The sequence below is a fragment of the Tamandua tetradactyla genome, chromosome 1, assembly GCF_023851605.1.
Source record: "Tamandua tetradactyla isolate mTamTet1 chromosome 1, mTamTet1.pri, whole genome shotgun sequence".
Lineage (NCBI taxonomy): Eukaryota > Metazoa > Chordata > Mammalia > Pilosa > Myrmecophagidae > Tamandua > Tamandua tetradactyla.
The window spans coordinates 182,581,148-182,599,587 of record NC_135327.1 but is presented as its reverse complement, the minus strand read 5'-3'; the positions used below and the strand labels follow the sequence as shown (position 1 = coordinate 182,599,587).

The 18,440-nt window shown below is 37.5% G+C and overlaps 1 protein-coding gene across 20 annotated transcripts in view; it reads right to left on the bottom strand.

The window, feature by feature from the left end:
* The window catches only part of LUC7L2 (LUC7 like 2, pre-mRNA splicing factor), a 92,455-nt gene that overhangs the window by 31,866 nt on the left and 42,149 nt on the right, over window positions 1-18,440 (bottom strand). For all 20 annotated transcript variants that reach the window (XM_077145251.1, XM_077145181.1, XM_077145106.1 and 17 more), the window contains 3 exons: window positions 10,517-10,615; window positions 7,141-7,251; window positions 3,986-4,129 (listed from right to left, as the gene is read on the bottom strand). In XM_077145251.1, coding sequence (XP_077001366.1) covers window positions 3,986-4,129; window positions 7,141-7,251; window positions 10,517-10,615 — 354 coding nt within the window. The remainder of the gene's footprint in view (window positions 1-3,985; window positions 4,130-7,140; window positions 7,252-10,516; window positions 10,616-18,440) is intronic.

The window sequence follows — 18,440 nt, the reverse complement described above, 5'->3', positions numbered from 1 at the left end:
CTCAAGGTAGGTCACTTACTAGAATCCTTTAAGAGGGAACCATTTTGGAGAAAACTACAGAGTCCCCACTGTCTGAGATCTTTGGTGATGCAGAAAGAAAATGCCCCCGGAGAAGTTGTTTGAAATGAGAAACCAAAGACCCCAGCAGATGCCAGCCATGTACTTTTCCAGCTGACATCGGCCTTTCTTGAACCAAGGTATCTTTCTTTCCTTGGATGCCTTAGTTTTGGACATTGCTATGGCCTTAGAACTATAAACTTGCAACTTAGTAAATTTCCTTTTTAAAAGATGCTCTGTTTCTGGTATAATTGCACTTTGGCAGTTTTAGTAAACTAATATACAAGTTAAATCTTATATTTCAAAAGAAGATAATACTCTTACGAAATGTAGTATTTTTTAAATCTCACAGCTTCATCACAACAGCGGCATTATATGGATATTGTGAGGAACAGTAAGTATAAGTGGATCTTCATCCACTGAAGATCAACACTAACATTAAGGGATGGTAAAAGTGGGATAATGAAAGAGGTAGCAAAATGGATTTCCTCTACTCTGCTTTCCCCCAGAAGTCTGAATAACAGCGGCTGGTAGCAGGACATAAAGGGAAGAAAAAGAGCAGTTACCCTGTGATGGTAAGTTCATGTGTCAACTTGGCCAAGTCAAAAAAAGCAAGCACTGGCCTGACTGTAACTGGGAGGATGTTTTGTGGCTTTAAATCATTGATAATTTGACTGTTCATCTATGGCTGATGACACCTAAAATCAACTGAGGAGACTACCTTCAACAATGAGACAAATTTTGTCATATCAGTTGAAGGTCTTAAAAGGAGAGGTGAGCAATTTCAGCAATTAGAAGGGAGAATTTCCATCTCTACTTCAGCCAGCCAGCATCTCCTCTGGAATTCAACAACAACCTTCATTGGAGTTTCCAGTATGCCATAAGGAATTTGGACTTGCCCATCCCCACAATGCATTAGACAATTCCTATAAAGAAGTCTTGCAATATTTAAATAATATGTATTAATCTCCTGTTGGTTATGTTCCCTAGAGTACCTTGACTAATACAGATTTTGGTACCAGGAGAGTGGGGTGCTGCTATTGCAAATAGCAAAAAGTGTAGAAACAACTTTGGACTTGGGTAATGGGTAGAAGCTGGAAGAATCATGAGGTACTGGACAGAAAAAGCCTAGTTTGCTTTGAAAAGACTGCTGGTAGAAATACAGTTGCTAAAGGTACTTCCAATGAGACCTTAGAAGGAAAAGATGAATGTATTATTTAAAACTGCAGGAAAGGTATTCTTTGTTTTAAAGTGGCAGAAAACTTGGCAAAATTGAGTCCTGATGTCAGATGGAAGGCAGAACTTGAGAGTGATGAATCTGGCTATTAGGTGAGATTTTCAAGCACCACCAGATTTCTTCTTGTAAAATGTGAGAAGAAAGAGACAAGCTAAGAACTGAACTCCTGGGCACAAACTCATAGTCTGGAAAACTCTGAGTTTCCAGAAAGCAAGTCCCCAGAGAATAGTGTTCTATGTAAGGGTTTAACAGAACACGAAACCATTCAGCCATTTCTGTAGAAGTTAGGATTGGAAATGGAGTTATCCATGAAGGATCTGTGGAAAGTTCTTTTATCTGATGATTTGGACCCCTGTGAACTAAATACAAAACCAACAAGTTTTCTTTGTGTAATTTTTGTGAACGGAGTATCAGTGCTGGCCTGGACTGACAGAGAAGGGACAAATTGCAGAAAAGGGACAGAGGAGGGAAAAATTGCAGGAAAAATCACTTCGAGTGCAGAACCATGGAAGCTTAGGCCTGGACCAAAGACACCTCTGGCCCAGAGAGCAGGTCCACCCACATGTGTGGAGAGGGTGAGTTTGTCCTAGTGCTTGAAGAGGGCAGAGCTTCCACCCCACTGTTTAGGAAGAATGATTCAACTCCAGTGTTCAGAGAAGGTGGAGCCTGTGTCCTGGGGATGGGGAGAGTCAGGCCACTACTCTGATGCGTGAAGAGGGTAGAACCTTCAACCCAATATTCAGGGAGAACATGGCTACTGCCTAAATACTTGGAAGGAGTGAGAATGCCACTTCATCAAGCCTGGAGGAGAAAACATTGTTCCACAGATGACTCTCAGATCTTGAAATCGAATGGAATTTGCCCTGTGGGGTTTCAGAGTTGTCTGGCATCCGGACCCTTGTTTTCCTTCCAATTTCTCACTATGGGAATGGCAGTGTTTATCCTATGCCTGTCCCTCCATTGTTATTCAGAAGCAGATAACCTTCTCCTTAAGTTTCACTGGTCTACAGATGGAGGGGAATTGCGCCCCAGGAAAAACCACAGACATAAATGATTTCGGTGCCACTTTGTATTAAGCACCATTTCTAAAATGACTTAAGATTTTTGGGATATTATGATGGAATTAATGTATTTTGCAAATAGAAAGACCACGTCTTTTTGGGGTCCAGTGGGAGTGGAGAATGAGATGATTTCAATCTGTATGTACCCCAGAAAATCATGTTCAAAAATCTAATCCACTTCTGTGGATGTGGTGAACCCATTTTAAATAAGACTTTTTTTTTTTTTTTTTTTTATACATAGGCTTGCACCAGGAATTGAACCCAGGTCCTCTGGCATGGCAGGCAAGCATTCCTGCCTGCTGAGCCACCGTGGCCCTAAATAAGACCTTTTGATGAAGTTACCTCAGTTAAGGTATAGCCCAGCACAATCGGGATGGGTCTTGATCCTATTATTGGAGTCATTTAAAAGCAGTATGAAATTCAGACAGAGAGAAAGCCATGGAAGTAAAAAGTAAATTTCAACAGAACTCTGAAGAGAACAGAAAGGCCAGGGTAGGTTGCCATGGGCACTGTCATGCAACAGAGGAGAAAGTCGAAGGATTACCAGCAGCCAGCCCCAGAACACAAGTCTTTGGGGAGAAAGCATCATCTTGATGTTTTGATTTGGACTTTCTTTTTTAGCCTCAAAATCATAAGCTAATACATTTCCATTTTTTAAGCCCAGCCACTGTATGGTATTTGCTTGAGCAAACTAGGAAACTAAAACACACCCCAAAGTAATTTGAGTTGAAGGGCTTTCCCTCCTTGATTTGCCCATGCCACAACAGACCCATGCCCTCTTAACAGTCAAAATACACTGGTGAGAGGATAAATAATGAAAAACAAAAAAGGAAGGGAGTGCCAGGTTTGAAAGAAAGCAATGTATAATAAAATTACAAGCTGAGATAATTTCAGGAGCCATGTAGGCTTCCATAAAGTAAGCCAAGCATGACACAGGAATACAGGAGACTAAGGCAAAGGGGAGAGTACAAACCATTCCAAATGCATTCAGTTTTCTAAAAAATATCAGATAGGGTACACAGGTGATTCAGTGGTAGAATGCTCACCTGCCATGCAGAAGACCCTGGTTTGATTCCCAGTCCATGCACCCAAAAAATAAAAAACAGCAGATAGGTCAAACAAAATAGGACTTTGCTATTAATAAAAATTTAAAAAATAATAATGAAAATTTAAAAAATAGGATTTTGCCTGTAGCAGATTAGATTTTGACCTTTGCTATGGTAGAAAAACAAGAGGAAGTTCCCAAGGTGCTAGCAAATTGTACTGAGGTGGGAAGGGAGAATGCCACAGCTGCATGACAGTACAATGGGAGATAATATATCATAATGACCATGTATATGCTGTGTATGCATACATGTATCTGTGTTTGACTGTCTGTTGTGAGTGTATGACTAGCTAATTTAGTTAATATCACCTACTAGTTATAAATTTCAACTGATCAATGGTCTCCAAATTCCAAAAAAAAACACAAATTTTATAACACAATCATTAGTATGACAAGAACCATTTAAATATTTTTAAATTGTTTTAAAACCCCTTTAATAATAATTTTTCAGTAACCCTGAGTTAAATATATGTTCAAGAAATACAGATACTAAGACTTATCTATTAGCATTCAAAATGTGATTACCTCTGCTTCTCTTTTCTTTGCCCTTGCTTTCTCTACTTCATCCATTACTTTCTGGGATTCTTCCACATTCCCTTCGGCTCCTAGTTGTTCCACCTTGGCTAACAATTTACCAATTTCTTCATTTAACTCATGAACACGCTCTGCCTATAGAGAAACACAAAAGAAGACCTTAAATAAAAACAGAATTATCAAGCTCAAGTATTTCAGAAATCCTCAGGAAAGACTTACATTTTCTAAACAATATGAGAATAAATAATTCTTTCTGAACATATCCCGAATGAACTGATGAGACATCATCAGGATATTCTGAGTCAGACTTGCTTTCATCTCAATGGGATCAGGTACTGACCCCAATATAACTGTTACTTTCCAGCATCTGCTTAGACAGTGTATGAAGTATCCTTCTTCCATGATCTGGTTCTCAGTACCTATCCAAACCATATCCTGCTGTTTCTCCAGCTCAAACATAATCTGTAGTTATATTTAGTTTCCCAAACTTATGCTGTCATTTTCTGCCTGTGACTTTACATGTATACTTTTCCTTGCCATACTGTACCTTTTTTGCCTGCCTGATGACTGTCTATTCATTCAACAAGATCCAGTTCGATTCTTCTCTGTGAAGCGTTCTGCAACAATCACCACACCCCACCGCCACTTACATACATAAGGAGAGATGGTCATAGCCTCGTTGGTCCCACATTCTATCTTTTATGACAATTATTTGTATATGTAGCACGTTACTTTAGTGACGGCTATCTATATTAACCACCTCTGTATCTAAAAAGCCCTACAAATAGCGTAGGCTGAATAAATATGAGTTAAAGATATGAATTGGCGGATACACTTTAAAGCAATTATATAGCTTTGCAGTCCAATAGTTTTAAAACAATCACTAGTTGTATAACTTTGCCAGGTTAGTTCATTTATTTATTTTTATTGATAAACCAAAACAACACACAAACATGAATGAACATTCTTAATATGATCATTCCATTCTTGGTACATAATCAATAACTCACAATATCATCACATAGTTGTATATTCATCACCATGATCATCTCTTAGAACATTTGCATCAATTCAGAAAAAGAAATAAAAAGAAAAAAACTCATACATCCCATAATACCCCATAACCCTCCCTCTCACTGACTGCTTGTACTTCCATCTATCCAATACATTTTAGCCTTTGTTTCCACTATTTTTTTCTAAACCCCTTACCCCCTTTCATTGATCACTAGCATTTCAATCTACTAAATTTATTTTAACATTTGTTCCCCCTATTATTTATTTTTAATCCATATGTTTTACTCATCTGTCCATACTGTAGATAAAAGCAGCATCAGACACAGGGTTTTCACAATCACACAAGTCACACTGTGAAAGCTGTATCATTATACATTCATCTTCAAGAAACATGGCTACTGGAACACAGCTCTACAGTTTCAGGCACTTCCCTCTAGCCTCTCCAATACATCTTAAACTAAAATGGGGATATCTATATAATGTGTACGAATAACCTCCAGGATAACCTCTTGACTCTGTGTGAAACCTCTCAGCCACTGATACTTTGTCTCACTTCTCTCTTCCTTCTTTCCGTCGAGGTTTTCTCAATTCCTAGATGCTGAGTCCCTGCTCATTCTAGGATTTCTGTCCCACGCTGCCTGGGAGGTTTAATCCTTGGGAGTCATGTCCCACATACAGAGGGGGAGGGCAGTGAGTTTGCTTGCCGGGTTGGCTGAGAGAGAGAGAGGCCACATCTGAGGAACAAAAGAGGTTCTGTGGGTTTGACTCTTAGGCCTAATTTTAAGTAGGTTTAGCCAGTCCTTTGCAGGGTAAGTTTCATATGAATAAACCCGAAGGTTGAAGGCTCAGCCTATTGATTTGTTGTCCCCAGTGCCTGTGAGAATATCAGGAATTCTCCAAATGCGATGTTGAATTTTCCCCCTTTCTCTTGGTCAAGTTACTTAACCTGAATCCAGTTCTTAAGCTGAGAAGTAGGGATAATACCTTTCCCAAAGGGTTGCTATGAAAATGAAAACCAATACACTGCTGATTTTCAGGAAACTAGCACGGCACCACCCTCTCCCTTAGTCCATATCTTCCCACTCAGATTAATTATTGCCTTGGAATTTGATACACCACTCTTCATTATTACCAATCCTGGATACCTAGCTAATTTCCACTGTTTTAAGGTCACATGAAACATAGTGTGGCCACATTATATTCAGTCTATATGGCCAATTATTTAGGAAAGAAGTTTTAAATTTGATATGGACATCAGCCCCAGTAAACTACTTCTCAAATATCCTTCAATCGAAGATGTTTCTTCCTCAAAGGTACTCCAACTCTATCATCACTACCCAACCTCTTTACCAAAGCAATGATACTTTTCCTTAGACAACTGTCACTGAATGATTGCATTAATGTTCCAAACTCTTCTTCCTTCCCTGTCTCACATCTTTTGCTGTGTAATTGTGTGTCTTCTATTCTGACTCTGAACTTGGCCACACAGCCTGCTTTGGCTATGGGATGATGGCAAACATGACACAAGGAAAGGCTTAAAAAGCGTTGTATGAATGAGCATGATTGCTTGTGTACCTCTGCTGCCAAATGAGACCCTGACCAGGCTGGCCTTTTTGCATGGCTTAATAGCCTCATACTGCCTAATCCTGTTCATGTAACATTCCTGAAATAACATGATTATTGAGATGGGAAAAAGACTAATGGTTGCCAAGGATGAGGGATGAGAGAAGGGATGGAATGGCTATCAATATATAACATAAGGGAATCTTATAGTCATGGTACAGCTAAGTATGTTAATTGTAGTGGTAGTTATGTAAGTTACATGTGATAAAATTGCACAGAGCTATACATATACACAAATGAGTGCCTGTATTACTAGTGAAATCTGAATAAGCCATAAGGATTGAACCAATGTGAATTTCTTGGCTTTGACAATGTACTACAGTTGTGTGAGATGTTAATATTAGGAGGACTAAAGGAAGGGTACACAGGACTTCCTTGTACATTTTTTTTCCTGTACATGTTTTTATAATCTATGTGAATGGATAATTATATCAGAACAAAAAAGCTAAAGTAAAACAAAAAAATAATGTATCAAAACTAACTTTGTAATAATAAAATGAAATTCTTACCTTTGCTGCCACTTCAGCACTAATCTCTTCTTGAGTTTCTGCTAATCTTTTCTTAGCCACTTCTGTTCTGCGATCACAATCTGCAATAAATGACTGCAGATGATCCATGGCCTAAGAAGTTTAATTAGAAGACATTACTGTGAGAAAAGCAATTTTTTTCACAAACATCCTTACTCATAAATTATACTTTTTGTTTTTTAAAATGTAAGTAAAAAATTTAAAACAGGTTTAATTCTAGACCTCAAATGTTATTTGTCATCTATCAAACTGGCAAAGAGTAAACATATATAGTAATTGCCATGAAAGGTAAGGGAACAGGCAACTATCACTTTCACACCCTATGGAAGGGAACACAAATTGCTTTATAAAAGGATAATGTGGCTACTGCAATCAATCAAAAGCCTAAACTGTCCCCTGACTTAGTATTTCTACATCTAAAAATTTATCTTAAAGTAATCAGAGATATATGGAGGAATTAATACTCAAAGATATTCTTCACAGATGCTCTTCATAGTAGCAGAAAAGTGGAAATACCTTAAGTGAAAATTTTGATTTGTAGTCATTAAGAAAGTTTTCAGTAGAGTATTTAATGATTTAGGAAACAGTCATGACTCATTTGTAGGAGCATAAGACACGTGTTTTTCACAATCACACAGTCACACTGTGAAAGCTACACCATTATACAATCATCATCAAGAAACATGGCTACTGGAACACAGCTCTACATTTTCAGGCAGTTCCCTCCAGCCTCTCCATTTCCTCTTGGATAACAAGGTGATATCAACTTAATGTATAAGAATAACCTCCAGGATAACCTCTCGACTGTTTGGAATTTCTCAGCCATTGACACTTTGTCTCATTTCACTCTTGCCCCTTTTGGTCGAGAAGGTTTTCTCAGTCCCTTGATGCTAAGTCTCAGCTCATTCCAGGGTTTTTCTCAATCCCTTGATGCTGGGTCTCAGCTCATTATAGGGTTTCTCTCAATCCCTTGATGCTGAGTCCCAGCTCATTCTCGGATTTCTGTCCCACGTTGCCAGGAAGGTCCACATCCCTGGGAATCATGTCCCACATAGACAGGGGGAGGGTGGTGAGTTTGCTTGTTGTGTTGGCTGGAGAGAGAGACCACATCTGAACACAAGAGGTTCTGGAGGTTATTCTTATGCATTATATAGATATCCTCATTTTAGTTTATGGTATATTAAAGTGGCTAGAGGCAAGTGCCTGAAACTGTAGAGCTGTGTTCCAGTAGCCACGTTTCTTGAAGATGATGTATAATGATAGCTTATACAATGTGACTATGATTATGAAAAGCTTGTGCCTGACATTTCTTTTATCTACAATATGGACAGATGTGTAAAAAATATGGATAAGAAATAAACAAATAATAGGGGGAACAAAGGTTAAAATTAATTGAGTAGACTGAAATACTAGTGGTCAATGAAAGGGAGTGGTAAGGGGTATGATGTATAGTTTTTCTTTTTTCTTTCTTTTGCTGGAGAGATGCAAACGTTCAAAAAAATGATCATGGTGATGAATACACAACTATGTAATGATACTGTGAGTCATGGATTATTATCATGTCAAGAATTATAGTATATCAAGCATGGTGGTATGTCGGTTCATTGTTTATAATAAAAATTTTTTTTTTTAAAAAAGGGCCTTTTTATACTAGAAATTAGTTGCACATGTTGACTAATATGGGTAATTTCTTAATCATTACTATCTTACCAGAGTAAGTATATGATTAATCTTCAAAAGAATATATGAATTATATGACTTCAAAAATTGTCTCATAATGGAGAGACTGGAGGGAACCGCCTGAAAGTATAGAGCTGTGTTCCAGTAGCCATGTTTCTTGACGATGACTGAATAATGATACAGTTTTCACAATGTGACTGTGTGACTGAGAAAGCCTTGTGTCTGATGCTCCTTTTTTATCTACCTTGTCAACAGACGAGTAGAACATACGGAATAAAAATAAATAATAGGGGGAACAATGTTAAAACAAATTTAGTTTGAAATGCTAGTGATCAATGAAAGGGAGGGGTAAGGGGTATGGTATATATAATTTTTTTTTCTGTTGTCTTTTTATTTCTTTTTCTGAATAGATGCAAATGTTCCAAGAAATGATCATGATGAAACGCACCTATGTGATAACATTGTGTACTACTGATTATATATGTAGAATGGAATGATCAAAAGAGGAATGTTTGTGTTTGTTACATGTTTTTTGGTATTTAAAAAAATTTTCAAAAAAATTGTCTCCAAGTCTCATCTCATAGTTTAAAAAACTCTAGTCACCCCAACCAAAACCATTCCAGCCAATCCTAAAGAACACCTAGGGCAATATGTAAGATTCTACAAAGGTTCCATGCGCTAGGATAACTTTCCAGAAACATACAATCTCCAGATGGGTCCCTGAATCAGATTAACTCCTGAAACTGGAGGGGCCAGCCTCTCCAGAACATCAGCTAGATCCATCTCCCTCACTCATATTATCGACAGCTCCTTCCAACAGAAAAAGTTACAATAGGCATAGCACAAATACCTCTAAAAAGAGTGGGGAAAAAGACCAAAGGTGATGGTGAAATTATAGAGAAGGTAGGGCTTAAATGAGTATGATTGCTGAATCATTATACTGAAATTTCTTTTAGTCTCCAGTATCTTAGAGCAGCTAGAAGTAAAAACCTAAAATTGTAGAACTGAAATTCACAGCAAACTCTGAAATCTGTTCTAAAACTAACTGTTACAAGGTGCTCTGAAATGAATTGCCTTTTTATATGTTATTTTTCACAAAAAAAAGTATAAAAAAAAGGTAAATCTAACATGTTTTTATGATGTAGAAAATATTAGCAGTGGATATGTCACAAGGCAGAATTTAAAGTGAGAGGTAATGTTTTTTCATTTTAATGTTTTTACTATCTCAGCTCTAGAAGGTTGAGATAAAAATCCTCCACATTCCTCAAACGTCCTTTGCAAAGCCCCTCTCTTACTTTATTTTTATTGTTCTTTCCTGCTTTACCTTCAGTTTCCATTTCCCTGCCCCTCTTTCCTCGTAAGTTTGGCTACAGAAGGGACGTCATAAAACGTTATTTTATATGTGTGTTTGTGATTTAAGCTTAACATTGATGCTGTTCCACAGTTCCTTATAGTTTCTTAATTTTTAATCCAAAACTAAGCATTTAAAAACTGGTCCAAGTTTTAAAAAACACAAAAAACAAAATTTCGGTCAAGAACATACATGATCTTAATTTAGTAGTAACCGTCACATAACCACAAAGAGGATAGTTTGCTAATCATTTTATCCTAATAAGAGATATTATTGAAGTTTTACATCAAAAGATAAAAATCTACTACATTAAAGTAAATTACATACATCAAGTTCAAAGAAAAAATCTTGTTCTTTGGATGCAATTTCATAATCCGCTCTTAAAGCCAGGTCATGGACTTTCAGACATTCTCCCAGATCCATTCTCTGCAGGTGGGGAGGGAAAGACATATAACATTGAAACAGAAATACATTTTTCAAGAATGCATTTACAATCACAGTTCTCTTCAGAGCACATATTAAGTCATGCAGATGTTTATAAATTTTCAGATTAGAAAATTTCATGAGTAAGAATAAAATTTGAGGCAACATAAAATATCACATCAATTCTGTCTACCAGTAGATGGAAGAAACAGTGATCATTTTTATAATTAAGAACAAAGGGACAAGGAAAAGTCAGACTCCGAGGAGATTCTAGTTCTGTATCACAACATATTTTCACTTAGCGGAAAAGACAATGTTAATTTAAAATTTAAAATGAAACTAAAAGAATGTGTAAATCAGGCTGCTGAATTATGGTCAATATTCTGAACATTCTAATTTTCAAAAAAGGTGGAATCCTAAACAACAGACTGTTAACTTGAAAACGATCCAAGATAAATCCCCTTTAAACTACTGAAAAGAAAATGTATTAAGACCTAGTATAAATTCACAAAGAAAAAGTATATAATCCCATCTCAGATGAGCGAATACTAGTGAAATCAAAGTCTTTCTGAACCTAGGATCCTTCTATTTAGAATTTCCAATTACGCATTATTTACCAAGCCAGAGGCTTTTCTCACACCTGAGACAAAAACTCTAAAAATCTGTTCATCCATTTCTTTTTATGTATCTGGGAAACTTATAAAACTTTACACGAGATCCTCTGGGTGTAGAAATGGGCTAAATGCAAAGATATTTATAGATGTTAATGGGTGATCAAACAAAAGGAATTTTTCTAATTGGACACATATGACCCCACTCCCGAATGTATCAGGAATTTCTGGAGGGCTGATGGAAAGGTAGTGTAAACAAATCTGAAAAGGTACAGTAAATATTCCTATTGTTTTTGTTACACCAAGTATACACAAAATTTTAAAAAGTACAATAAAACACTGAAAAGCATTAAGTCACCTACCCCCCTTCAACTAATAACTGAGTACCCACTTGTGATAAACACTATGCTAGGTGTTAATAATAATAAACAAGCATTGTGCCTATTTAAGTTTAAGGTGATCCAATAAATAGTAATGCTGCATGGATGGTTACTTGGAATGGAGTGATCAGAGAAGACCTTTCTGAAGAGAAGAAACTTAAATTGAACCTAAAAACTGAGAAGAAGCAAACCATCCTTTGGAAAATCCAGAAAGAATGTTTAAGGTTTTGCAGAAGACTCAAAAGAAGATCTTTAAAATAAATATGCTGGTGTTAATCAGAAGTTTTTAATGACAGGGAACAGGACTAGAGTATCTATACCATAAATGTCTGAGTATGTCTGAGCCATAGCTTTGCACTCAGTGTTTAGAAATGGCTTACCTATTTAACGTTTTTTGGTCAACAACCTGGAATGTGTGCTATAAAGGACTTGAACATCAATTCTGTACCATACAAAGCTAAAAAGGATAGTGAATTCACTGGACCAAGATTCAAAAGGACCAACAGAACAGGTAAAATTTAACAAGAAATAAATTATGAAGTCCTATACTTATACCTAAGAAAACAAATTTACAAATAACTGGGTATCAGCTGAGAATCAGATAAATTTTGAAAGACTTAGAAATTTTAGTCATTACTGCAGGGTGCTGGAAAGAGATGGTAATTAATATTTTAAAATTTCAACTTATGTGTGAGACTAATTCAAAAAATGTTTATTTGGTACAAAATTTATATTTTGACTAGTGCACCTCCTAATATAACTTATGTAGATAGTTGGTTGACCAACATAAGTACATGGAACCTTGGGTAGGACATTAGATTTTACTGGTTTGTCCAGAGTGATGCCCCGATGAACCCCAGAGTGATATGATCAGTGAGTGGAGAAGTATTTGCAAAGTCCCCTTCAGATAATGGTGAGAAGGGGGGAAAATTCAACCTCCTCAAGTTGAATTATTGATATTCTCACAAGCAGTGGGGACAACCAAAGCTGTAGGCTGAGCCCCCAGTCTTGGGGTTTGTTCACTTGAATCTTAGCCCCACAAAGGATAGGTCAAACCTACTTAAAATTAGGCCTAAAAGTCACCCCCAAAAGAACCTCTTTTGTTGCTCAGATGTGGCCTCTGTCTCCAGCCAACACAACAAGCAAACTCACCACTCTCCCCGTCTACGTGGGACATGACTCCCAGGGTTGTGGACCTTCCTGGCAATGTGGGACAGAAATCCAAGAATGAGCTGAGACTCAGCATCAAGGGATTGAGAAAAACTTCTCGACAAAAAGGGGGAAGAGTGAAATGAGACAAAATAAAGTGTCGATGGCTGAGAGATTCCAAACAGAGTCGAGAGGTTATCCTGGAGGTTATTCTTACGCATTAAACAGATATCACCTTGCTAGTCAAGGTGTAATGACAAGGCTGGAGGGAACTGCCTGAAAATGTAGAGCTGTGTTTCAGTAGCCATGTTTCTTGATGATGACTGAATAATGATACAGCTTTCACAATGTTACTGCGTGATTGTGAAAACCTTGTCTCTGATGATCCTTTTATCTACCTTGTCAACAGACGAGTAGAACATATGGAATAAAAATAAATAACAGGGGGAACAAATGTTAAAATAAATTCAGTTTGAAATGCTAGTGATCAATGAAAGGGAGGGGTAAGGGGTATGGTATGTAAATTTTTTTTTTCTTTTTCTGTCTTTTTATTTCTTTTCCCGCATTGATGCAAATGTTTAAGAAATGATCATGATGATGAATATGCAATTATGTGATGATATTGTGAATTACTGACTATATATGTAGAACAAAATGAGCATATATTACTGATGTTTGCATTTTTCTTGTAATTTTTTAATTAATAAAAATTATTAAAAAATTTTAAAAAATGTAAAAAAAATTTTAGTCAAAACTAAGGGTGACATGACTGAGACAAAATTTATGCTATCTAAACTAACTAAAAGAGGGTATAGTATGATATGAGCAAAGTGAGAAATCCCTACCAAGGCTGGTTTGAAAACCAAACCCTTCCACTCCAAAAAAAACAGGAAAAAAAAAGCCAAAAAGGATATGAATAAATTAGACAAAGTGTCTCAAAACCTAGTCATACAAAAAGCCAAAGAACAGAGGCAATTAGATGGAGAAGAAAAGAATCAAGGAGTACATGAACCCAGCATTCAATCAACTGAAGAACTTTTCATTAAGAAGCAGACTAGACTACTAGAATGAGCTGAGAATTAATTGAGAGAACCTTCTCAACCAAAGGGGGAAGAGTGAAATGAGACTAAGTGTCAATGGCTGAGAGATTCCAAACAGAGTCGAGAGGTTATCCTGGAGGTTATTCTTATGCATTAAGTAGATATCACCTTGTTGTTCAAGATGTAGCGGAGAGACTAGAGGGAACTGCCTGAAAATGTAGAGCTGTGTTTCTTGATGTTTCTTGATGATGACTGAACAATGATATAGCTTTCACAATGAGACTCTGTGAATGTGAAAATCTTGTATCTGATGCTCCTTTTAGCTACTATATCAACAGAAGAGTAAAACATATGGAATAAAAATAAATAATAGGGGAACAAATGTTAAAATAAATTTAGTTTGAAATGCTAGAGGTAAATGAAAGGGGTATGGTATGTATAATCTTTTTTTTATCTATTATCGTTTTATTTCTTTTTCTGTTGTCTTTTATTTCTTTTTCTAAATCAATGCAAATGTTCTAAGAAATGATGAATATGCAACTATGTGATGATATTAAGAATTACTGATTGTAGGACTTCCAGGTCAAGATGGTGGCTTAACAACGTGTGCATTTTAGGTCGTTCTCCAGAACAATTACTAAATAACCAGGAACAGTACAGAATAGCTCCCGGAGTCACGATAGTGACGAAACACACAGTGTACCCCAGTCTGGACCAGCTGGACCAGCTGCGAGCACCCCCGAGAACCATGAGTTCCCAAAGCTGTGGCGGCCAGCACCCCTCCCCCACAGGCCACTTGCCAGAGGGGAAAGAAAAGGACTTTACCAGCAGCAGGGACTGGGCACAATCAAACGCCAAATGTGGAACTAATTAACAAATTCTGACTACTAAAAACAGGCCCCCAACTTAGGTGAACATGATCAAAGCGGAGGTTGCTCATTTTTGCCCCAGCGCCAAGGAGGCAGGACTGACAGAAAAAGGTGAAAAAAGAAGAAGGAACCAGAGGTTTTTGTGGCTGTGTATCTACAAAGGCTTGACTGCCTCTGGATACAGCGGCAGGACTTTTCAAGCTGCAACTGCCCCAGGCACAGGCAGAAGTGAGCTCTTTTGGGGGCTTATCTGGAGCCTGTGCCTTCCCCAGGGGAGGGGTGAAGCCCCACCCAGGTGGAATTCCTCCATCAAGGAATTCAGACACCAGGGCTTGGTAAAATATGAAGCCATTAAAACCAGCCTACAACCTCTTCTCTGTCTCCACCACGTCCCCAGCAGGAAGAGTCTGCCAAAGTTAAAGGTACTGCATCATCTTATGCTGGTGGGACCTGCAGTCAGACAAGCACCACATACTGGGCAGGATAAGAAAAACAGAGTCCAGAGACTTCACAGGAAAGTCTTTGAACCTGCTGCGTGGGTCTCACCCTCAGGGAAAACCGACACAGGTGACTCTTTCCTCCTGATAGGAGGCCAGTTTGGTCTGGGAAAATCTGGCTGGGGTCTATAATATCTAAGTAGACCCTCCTAAGTGTGTGGAGGGGAAAGGTACCACACAAGCAGGGCAAGAAACAAAAAAACAAAAACTGAAAACTTCTCCTCTGTTAAACAAAACTTAAGCTAAAGGTCCAGATAAAGCTGAACGGAATGTCAAAGAACAGATAGACAACAAATTCATCCAGCAAGAAAACCCTAGATAAAAGAAGTGAAAGGAATCTCCAGAATAAACTAACTAAGGTAATTAAACGCCTAGACGCCAGCAAAAAATAACAAATCACACTAGGAAAATGAAGATATGGCCCAGTCAAAGGAACAAACCAACAATTCAAATGACATACAGGAGCTGAAACAATTAATTCAGAATATACGAACAGGCATGGAAAACCTCATCAAAAACGAAATCAATGAATTCAGAGAGGATATGAAGAAGGCAAGGAAAGAAGAAAAAGAAGAAACTGAAAGTCTGAAAAAACAAATCACAGAACTTATGGGAATAAAAGACACAGTAGAAAACATGAAAAACCAATGGAAACCTACAATGGTAGATTTCGAGAGACAGAACATAGGATTTCTGAACTGGAGAACGGAACATCTGAAATCCGACAAGAAACAGAAACTATAGGGAAAAAAATGGAAAAATATGAGCAGGGACTCAGGGAAATGAAAGACAATATGAGGCTCATGAATATACGTGTTGTGGGTATCCCAGAAGGAGAAGAGAAGGGAAAAGAAGGAGAAAAACTAATGGAGGAAATTATCACTGAAAATTTCCCAATTCTTATGAAAGACTTAAAATTACAGATCCAAGAAGTGCAGAGTACCCCAAAGAGAATAGATCCAAACAGACATACTCCAAGACATTTAATAATCAGAATGTCAGAGGTCAAAGAGAAAGAGAGGATCTTGAAAGCAGCAAGAGAAAAGCAATCCATCACATACAAGGGAAGCCCAATAAGACTATGCGCAGATCTCTCAGCAGAAACCATGGAGGTGAGAAGACAGTGGGATAATATATTTAAATTATTAAAAGAGAAAAACTGCCAACCAAGAATTCTATATCCAGCAAAATTGTCCTTCAAAAATGAGGGAGAAATTAAAACATCTTCAGACAAAAAATCACTGAGAGAATTTGTGACCAAGAGACCAGCTCTGCAAGAAATACTAAAGGGAACACTAGAGACAGATACAAAGACAGAAGAGAGAGGTGTGGAGAAGAGTGTAGAAAGGAAGACTATGAGTAAAGGTAAAAAGAAGGAAAATTAGACATGACATATAAAATCCAGAAGGCAAAATAGTAGAAGAAAGTACTACCCATGCAGTAATAACACTGAATGTTAATGGATTAAACTCTTCAATCAAAAGACATAGTCTGGCAGAATGGATTAAAAAACAGGACCCATCTATATGCTGTCTCTACTCAAAGGACATGAGGTCAAGGACACAAATGGACATTTACACACCAATGTTTATAGCGGCATTATTAACAATTACCAAGAGATGGAAACAGCCAAAATGTCCATCAACAGAGAGTTGACTGAACAAACTGTGACATTTACAGAAGATGGAATATTATGCAGCTGTAAGGCAGAATAAAGTTATGAAGTGTGTAACAACATGAATGGACCTTAAGGACATTATGCTGAGTGAGATTAGCCAGAAACAAAAGGGCAAATACTATATGGTCTCACTGATATGAACTGACATTAGTGAATAAACTTGGAATATTTCCTTGGTAACAGAGACCATCAGGAGATAGAAATAGGGTAAGATATTGGGTAATTGGACCTGAAGGGATACAGATTGTGCGACAGGACTGAATATAAAAACTCAGAAATGGACAGCACAATATTACCTAACTGTAATACAATTATGTTAAAACACTGAATGAAGCTGCATATGAGAATGATAGAGGGAGGAGGGCTGGGGCATAAATGAAATCACAAAGAAAGATAGACGATAAAGATTGAGATGGTGTAATCTAGGAATGCTTAGAGTGTATAATGATAGTGACTAAATGTACAAATTTAAAAAATGTTTTTGCATGAGGAAGAACAAAAGAATGTCATTACTGCAGTGTGCTGAAAATAGATGGTACTTAATATTTTAAAATTTCAACTAATGTGTGAGACTATAGCAAAAAATGTTTATTTGGTACAAATCTACAGTTTGACTAGTGCATCTCCTAATATAACTTATGTAGATAGTTGATTGAACACCTTAAGTACATGGAACTTTGTATAGGACATGAGATTTTGTTGGTTTGTCCAGGTGATGCCCTGATGAATCCCACAGTGATTTGATCAGTGAGTGGAAAAGTATTTGCAAAGTCCCCTTCTGGGAATGGTGAGAACAGGGGAAAACTTTAACTTCCCCAAGTTGAATTCTTGATATTCTCACAAGCAGTGTGGACAACCAAAGCTATAGGCTTAGCCCCCAGTCTTGGGGTTTGTTCATATGAAACTTAACCCCACAGGGGATATGTCAAGCCTACTTAAAATTAAGCCTAAGAATCACCCCCAAGAGAACCTCTTTTGTTGCTCAGATGTGGCCACTCTCTCCAGCCAACACAGCAAGCAGACTCACCACCCTCCCCCTGTCTGCGTGAGACATGACTACCAGGGGTGTGGATCTTCCTGGCAGCGTGGGACAGAAATCCCAGAATGAGCTGAGACTCAACATCAAGGGATTGAGAAAACCTTCTGGACCAAAACGGGAAAGAGTGAAATGAGACAAAGTGTCAATGGCTGAGAGATTCCAGAGTCGAGAGGTTATACTGGAGGTTATTCTTATACATAAGTAGATATCACCTTGCTATCCAAGATGTAATGGAGAGGCTGGAGGGAAATGCCTGAAAATGTAGAGCTGTGTTCCAGTAGCCATGTTTCTTGATGATGATTGTATAATGATATAGCTTTCACAATGTGACTGTGTGATTGTGAAAACCTTGTATCTGATGCTCCTTTTATCTACCTTGTCAACAGATGAGAGGAACATATGGAATAAAAATAAATAATGGGGGGAACAAATGTTAAAATAGATTCAGTTTGAAATGCTAGTGATCAATGAAAGGGATCAGTAAGGGTATGGCCTGTAAAATTTTTTTTTTCTGTTTGTTATATTTTTCTGTTGTCTTTTTATTTCTTTCTCTGAATTGATGCTA